This window comes from Chrysochloris asiatica, unplaced genomic scaffold (assembly GCF_000296735.1).
Source record: "Chrysochloris asiatica unplaced genomic scaffold, ChrAsi1.0 scaffold00109, whole genome shotgun sequence".
NCBI lineage: Eukaryota > Metazoa > Chordata > Mammalia > Afrosoricida > Chrysochloridae > Chrysochloris > Chrysochloris asiatica.
The window spans coordinates 7,083,280-7,091,314 of record NW_006408627.1 but is presented as its reverse complement, the minus strand read 5'-3'; the positions used below and the strand labels follow the sequence as shown (position 1 = coordinate 7,091,314).

The 8,035-nt window shown below is 41.0% G+C and overlaps 1 protein-coding gene across 1 annotated transcript in view; it reads right to left on the bottom strand.

Annotated features, from left to right (window-relative positions):
• Positions 1–4,051, bottom strand: part of AFF1 (AF4/FMR2 family, member 1) — a 132,191-nt gene extending 128,140 nt beyond the window's left edge. Inside the window, exons 1-2 of the mRNA XM_006867744.1 lie at positions 3,930–4,051; positions 2,684–3,601 (exon numbers count right to left, since the gene is read on the bottom strand). Coding sequence (XP_006867806.1) covers positions 2,684–3,562 — 879 coding nt within the window. The 5' untranslated portion in view covers positions 3,563–3,601; positions 3,930–4,051. The remainder of the gene's footprint in view (positions 1–2,683; positions 3,602–3,929) is intronic.
• Positions 4,052–8,035: the final 3,984 nt, after the last annotated feature.

Below are 8,035 nucleotides of genomic sequence, written 5' to 3'. Positions count from 1 at the left end.
GACAGAATGAACGTAAGACTGAAAAACAAAACAAAACAAAAAACCACATACCCGATTTGGTGGCATGAACAAAAGTAACACATATGTGAGATGTGAGGTAAACCCAATACCCAGTCAGGGAGCTGTACTATTCCTACTTCCCAGACTGCCACACTCCTCATTCTCAGCTCTTAGCCCCCAATTACCCCTCACACAGGTCACTGCAGCCTTCCCACTCGGTCACCAGCACCAGCACAGGGCTCCCAGGCCACTGGCTCTACAGCTGCCACTGGCAGGAGAAGCCCACAAAGAGACTCGATGAAGAGAATACATTTACTCAGTTGTTGATGAAATATGCATGTGTGCCAAGAAAACCCCATTCTCCAATCAACACCTGTGGAGGATTTTGTTCATTTCACAAGGCTACTCCTCAGAAAATACTGAAAGTACTATTTTATATCTAACATATTTGTGTTTCAAACACATATCAAATCTGAGGGACTTAAATCTTGACTCAGTTTATCTTAACTTTCCCTAAGGAAGCACCAAGCTCATTAGGATTATTTCCTTTGGAAGGTCTACTGGGAGATCTGCTGACTGAATTTATACAGGTTTGCTGTCTTAATGCTGATGTTTGATAGCTTTACTCAACCTTCTCCAATTGCTTCAAATGATGAGGCTGATCTCCCCACCCTGGGTTTTAACATCTTCTGGGACAGGGACCAATACCACTCTAGCATCCCAACCTGCGTGTAAGCATATTGTTGGGCATTTGGTGTTGTGTTATTGTTAAGTGCTATCCAATCGGTATAGTGTTTCCAAGGAGTGGCTGGTGGGTTTGAACCACCATCGTGTGGTTCAAAGCGACCTAGTACATTTGATAGGTAACACAATACTTGGCAATTTGTCTTAGAACTGGTAGTTATTTGTTTCTTTTTAGCTTACTTATTACATTGCTTTCTTTCTGCTTTTAAAATTAGGAACACAAAACATCCTATTTGATTTAGCACATTCCATTCTGTTCCTTAATCTTGGGATCATAAGGAAGGCTGACTGATCATTTTGAGAGGAAAATCTTATTTTACTCCTCGTCTTTATCTTGTCCTCCACCTACACTTCCCATCACTGCACAAAACGTTTAATAAATGTTCATTTAGCTGAATCTTCCAAAACTGGGGTTAAAAGGTAGAACTCCCTTTCTTTATTCTTTCTCAGCCTCCAAACAAGTCCCATTCTGAGAACACCCAAGAGTACTCAGAACTCAAGAGTTGACTAAGGACAGAACTCCAACCTCTTCTAACCCAAAACAGACACTACAAAGCAGCAGATATTCCTCCTTAAAGATAAGGGTTATCTTTTCAGCTAAGTATCCTGAAGTCTTTGTTCCCTTTTGACCTCAAGGAATTCTATCCTCTAACAATTCAGTAAGGCAGGAATCTGGGCAGACATATCTTTGAGCTTTCATTGTTATTGTCAGGTGCCCTCCAGTTGATACTGACTCAAAGTGACCTTAGGCACAACAGAATGAAACACTACACTGAGCAATAGATCCACATATCCAATACAGGTAAGGACTCCACTGACTTTATACTCACAGATAAGTTTTGAAGTGCTTTGAAGTGCAGTTCTGACTCACAGCTACCCTGTCTAGGGGTTCGTTCCAAGGAGCAGCTGGTGGGCCTGAGTCACCAACCTTGCAGCTGAAATCGACCTTGCAGTCCAGTGCATTATTCTGCAGTGCCACACCAGGGCTCCCTTTTAAAATGTGGCCCTGTGGCTTAATGCACTGGACTGCAAAGTCAGTTTGATTTGCAAGGTCAGTGCTTCAAACTCACCAGCCACTCCTTGAAAATCCTATTACAGGGTCGTTATGGGTCAGAACCAACTCAATGGCACATGACAACAATATCAACAAATGTAAAAGGTAAAGCCTTTTATTTATTTTCTAATATTTGTTCCCTGTAAACCGAAGAAACTTTAAGACTAAAGCTCTATTGTAGTATTTATTTATCACCTGAAAAAGATAAATTGGTACTTTGTTCAAAAGTACCAATTTTGGTTGCTTTGACCATCTCCAGCAGAATAACTCTCTGTATTATATCTGGTGATTCCCTGTTAAATGGGGTGTCACGTGATTTCAGGTGGTAAATAAATATTAGAGCAGAGCTTTAGCTTCCAAGCGCCTCCATCTTATAGGGAGGCAAATCTTAAAAGAAGAAAAATAACAGGATTTTCTTGACCTTTAACATTTTGACCTCTTTAGATTTTTTATGGTTTAGGTTTTAGTAAAAATTAATTGGGGCCAAGAAAAAAATACAAATCTGCTTCTCTTTGCATTGTTAAAGAAGACTAAACTAAGAAAACAAAGACAAATCGAAATCCTCCTGGGCCTTTCTGGTGACAGAAATCTGAGTTACAAATGTGCATACACTCTCCAAAACAGACCGACTGCATTCTTAAGATCTGTTTTACTGTATATAAATTAAGGCACAATTTGTTATCTTTCTGCAAAATGTATTTCTATATCTGCCATCAGTAGTTCATCTTAACCTGAGTTTTTCACAGGTCAACCAAATTCTAAATCCAAAAAGAAATTCCTGTACCCATAAGCCTCGGATGGCCTCGCCTCCCTAATTTTCCAGACACTTCCATCTCAAATCTATCTTCCAACTGGAATTTGCCCAAAACATGAAACTCCACTCACCTCAACTGACTGAGAAGGCATTTTCAACTTGGTGAGCTTGGCTTTGGCATGCACTTTTAAATCAGTTTTTTCAAAGTTCTGTTGACGGTAGTCCTCCGGCAGTGGTTTCAGTTCAGGAGACTCACTAGGCGCTTGATCTTGACCATCCATGGGCCGGACATAAGCTGTGGGCTTCTGTTGCATTGCAACACTTTTTGAGGGAAGGGGAGGTGGGGGAAATGTCTGAGAAGATGACTGGGGAGGGGCTACCCCAATGCTGGCAAGTGCCAACAAACTGTCTTGAGGGGTCTCTTTATCGTGGACTTTCACTGCTAAGTCCTTGGGAGATTTGGCCAAGCAGTAGCCTTTACTGTTATTGTTACTGCTGTGAACCTTGTTGCTTCCTTGTGTCCTGGGAAGAGTCTGCTGGTTGGAATGTATAGGTGACAAAGGGGGTACTGGGGAAGGCAAAGATGAGAGTAAGGGAGAAAGTTCTCTTTCTGGAGCTGAGTCTGTCATCAAAGTACAATGGTCTCCAGCAGCTCTGTGGTCACCTTTTTTGTGATGACTAGAGCCATATCTCTCCTGAGCATGGCGATCTTGGGTCAGATGCTGACTGTCTGATGCGCCATAATTTTTAGCATGGAGACTTGGTTCCATTCTTGGCTGAGCCATCTTTGGATTATGGGTAATATTACTAACAGAAAGTGGTCCAGAGGCAGGAGTGTTAATGGGCTGGTGGTGAATGCTAGTGTGGAAGGAGTGGGATGGAATGCTGCTCCCCTTTTCAGGAAAAAGGGGATATCTTGACTTTCCCAATCTATTTTCAGAAGCATCAAAACGATGAGGGTGGGACTTGGTACTAAGAAACTCCTTCACTTCTTCATAATTTCCTAGCATGTTCTGTAATCGACTAGATAGCTCATCCCCTTTTTCTTTCTGGGGAAAAAAAATATAAAAGACAGAATTAAGATACCAAATTGGGGGGGGGGGATATAAAACAACCATTTAATAAACTATAATGTGTAATATATAAAAATTAAAAGTGCATTTTAAACTCTATTCCTCTATTGAGAATTCTATCATAGACACATTACAACAAGACACAAAATTACAAAATAAAAGCACAAGTTGACAGATTCTATGTTCAGAGAACTTTTTATACTCTATTTTCAAACCCAATCTCTAGGATAAGCTCTTTTATTATTTTCAAGTGGAATCCTTTTCATCATAGAGTTATCATGAAAAGTCAGACTTCCATAAATACCTTATAGGGCTCTCCAAAAAGGGGAATCTTTTCAGGAAATGCCTCCTTCTCTTGGTGAGCTTCCTGGTTGCGTCTTTCCTTCTCTCTAATTCGAAGCAGGTTTCTGTCTTCATTATACAAACTGTTGCAGATGCAGCAAAAGAAAACCAATAAAACGTATCAGTGTCCATGTTTTGTTGCGCACCTATATGTACATGTGTGGAGGAAGGTGAGACTTGGTCCGGAAGTGGTGACAACAAGAGACATGGGTGAATGAAGATCTATGCTCCGTAGCCCACTCCTAGATGGATGACTCAGGCAACAGGCTGTGATCCTCCAGAAACCTAGGAATTCACTCTGAGCACTGGTCTTCATGGCTCAGGGTGGACTCCAAAATAATAATGGTGGAACTGAGAGACAATTAATGGTATTTATATGGCAGCTTGCAAACTATGGGGTAGAGGTAGAGGTTTTTCATCTGAAGGAATCAGCAGGATGTGAACTTTGAAAAGGCAGTTTTCCTGGATCAGTATCGCACATTTTGGAAGATTAAAATCAAAAGGCTTATTTAATAATTAGAAGATTAGCAGGCACCCAAAACAGCATTTACTTTTATTTGCAACCTACTCTACCGGGGATGTCTTTGCATGTAAAAGTGAAAAAATGATTTTTGTTTCTCATTTCAAGTATCAGTTCTAACTATTGAGAAGTTTTATAACCTTACTGTTCTACTCAACCACCGCAAAAATACATCCTAAATCATTAGCCCTTGCAACAAAGGATTTCAAATGTATTCACTGTGAAACAATTTATAAAGCTAGAAAATACAGGGAGTGAAACTTCAGCAAGCATTGAAAAGTCAGGAGGGAAGGGCTTGTCTATTAGGCACACAGGCCAATCCCCTGCCAGCCCCCACAGCATAGGAATGACAGAAAAATAATGAACAGAAAATGTAAAATGCTTTTGTCCTCACATAGTTTCTTCTATGGGATCTCCTGACTCTTTGCCCCCAATACAATCTGAATAAATGTAAAATTATATTTCAATTGCCTAGCGAAGGCTTTATGCACCCTTACCTATTCTAGCCTTCATGTCATGCACCCTCCCCATATCCTGGCCTCTTTGGTCTCATGAAAACCAGTTGCCATAGGGTTAATTGCAACTCCAGGCAGCTAGCTCCAGGTGTCAAAGCAGAACTGTGCTCCACAGGGTTTTCAATGGCAGTTTTCAGAAGCAGAACAAGCAGCCTTTCTTTAAGGCACCTCTGGGGGACTCAAACCTTCAACCTTTAGGGACTGTTAACCACCCAGGAACCGACAATGCATTCTCCTCCCATTTCTTTTGGCAAGCCCCTATGTAACTGGTCATCTTGCCTTTCCCACATCCTGTTCCTCCAATTCAGGGTTTTCATGGCAAGAAATCTGACTCAAGTCCTGTTATTTTTAAATAACAACTTGTTATAAATAGAGTTGTGTTTCCCAAAAGTTATGTATTTAAGTTCTAACCCCAGTACCCATTAACAGGACCATTAGGAAACCAAGCCATCTTTTGTTGTGTTAATGAAGTTGTGACAGAGTAGGGGTGATCCAAGCCTAGTCACTTGATACGGAGGGACACCAGGAACCTCACAGAGTTCTGAGCAAGGAAAGATTGCCCCTAAGTCACACCCTGAATGTGGACATCCAGTTTCCTGAAAGGTCAGGCCACAAATACCTGCTTTTTAAAATCACCCACTTGTGCTTCTTTGATGATTCTTTATTGCTGCAGAATAAAGTTGAAATTTTTAGTTTGATATTAAGTTTCTGCATATAATCTGCACAGATCTACTCTAGAAACTATTGGGCAGGCTGTTGTCATGTGCATTCTACACGCGAGTCACTCATGTTCATTAAGGAGCAGCCTGTCTCCCACCTGTACCCTAGAATCCCCTTTACTGAAAATCTAACTGATTTTTTCCAAGCATACCTCTGAACTATGAATCTCTTGAAAACCAACTCCATGTTCCAATGACACCTGATTACTTCCCACTCCTCAGTGATATTCTGGACTTTGATGCCTTTATTCCAATCACAGAAATTTCTTTTACGTCTCTCAACTACACACTCCCAAATCCAAATGTCAGCTACTGACAAATTTCAAGTGATTCATATGTTGCCTGTGCTATAAAGGCTTCCTCGCATCCACAAAAGACTACACAGCGTATCAATTAGGTGCTCTCTCTCCTAGAATGTGAACACCATCATAATTTTGTTATTATTATTGTTGTTGTTGTGAAGTGTCGTAGTTCCGACCCATAGTTACCCTGTATAGGGTTTCCGAGGAACAGCTGGTGAGCTTGAAATGCCGACCTTGCAGCAAGGTCGACAGCACTTCACAACAACAACAACAAAATTAAGCGCCATCAAATTGGTTTTGACTCACAGCGACCCTGCATAGGGTGGGTTTCCTAGGAGAGGTTGGTGAGCTTGATCCACCGATGATGTGGTTCAAATGACATTGCAGTCCAGCGCATTAACCCAGAGCGTCACACTAGAACTCCATCATCATGTTGTTGTTGCTAAGTGTCATTGAGTTGATTCTGATCCATAGAGACCCCGTATAGGGTTTCCAAGGAGCAGCTGGTGAGTTTGATCCGCTGACTATGTGGTTCAAACCAACCTTGCAGTCCAGTACATTAATCCACAAGTGCCACACCAGGACTCCACCATCATAATAGAATCTCTTCTTGTGCTAAAGCATGGTACCCTACATGTTGTTGTTGTTGTTGTTAAGTGCCATCGAGTCGGGTCCGACCCATAGCGACCCTGTACAGGGTTTCCGAAGGTGTAAATCTTTACGGGAGTAGAAAGCCTCATCTTTCTCCCGCGGAGCGGCTGGTAGTTTCGAACCACTGACCTTAAGGTTTGCAGCCCGATTCGTATGGTACCCTACATAGACGCTAATAAATAATTTTGAAATTAAAAAGTCACTTTGTTTTTGTTGTTAAGTGCCATCTAGTCAGTATGGACTCATAGTGACCCTGTATAGGGTTTTGGAAGAGCAACTGGTGAGCTCGAACCACCAACCTTGCGGTTTTTAAAATACATGCATACACTTGCAACTTTTCAGACTCAATTCTAGAAGACAATGTAAGAACAGTATTTTTTCAATGTCATATCATTTTTAAAGATTTATCTTTTGTTATTTTCATAGTCTTTCAACCTAAAGGTGGGGGTGGAGAGGTTGCAGGTAAGCTACCTGGTTGAATTCACTAGGATTTGGTATCGAATTATCTAATCAGACCACTGTATCAAAACCTTGTCCGAGATGATGCACAATTCAGTATTAGGTTTTAATAGAACTCTTGTAACTACACAGTAAATAAGTTATGCTATTCAACACATTGATAAAAGTGAGGGGAAAAAATGAGCCAGAAAGTGGTATGAGAGTCTTCTTTAGCAGAATCGGAATTTCATGAATTTGATCGTTTGGATTTCTTTCTATTTGGCAGTACTTAGCACAGTAGTCTTGATGACCATTCAAGAATTCCTTTTAAATCATCTTATAAATTTGGTAATTCCTCTCCACTGGTTCGAAAAAATCATACAACCATAAAAGCCAAGTAAGAGAGATGATCAGAAAATTACTTCTTTTTTCATTCAAATGTCCTTTCTTGCTATTTTGAGTAATTTTGCAGGGAAAGATGGGGCACTCAATCCTTTTCTGAGCAATCTGAATTCCTAAACTCCAATCTTCTCCTCTTCTTAAAATTCACGTGACCTGTGTGCACACTGAAGCAGTCAAAGTGGGCTGATGGATGGGGTGTGCACAGTAGGGGAAGCAGGGGCTTACCAAGGGCCTCTGCTTTGCTAATTCTGATCACTAAGGAAGTTCCCCCTTTCCTGACACTGCTGGTTACAACAGTGGAGCCTCCAAAGCTTTATTCACTTCTGAATGCTAACAAGCAGAGTTCTGCTATGCTTCTGAATAATTGCTACCTTTGTCCAGAAAATGAAACAAAAACCCCAAACCAAATCACTGCAGAGTCCGTCAGCCTTGTAAGTTTCTAAGGGTGTAAATCTTTACCAAAGCAGACTGCCACATTTCTTTCTCCTTCGGAGGAGCTTGAACTGTTGCTATCTTTGGGT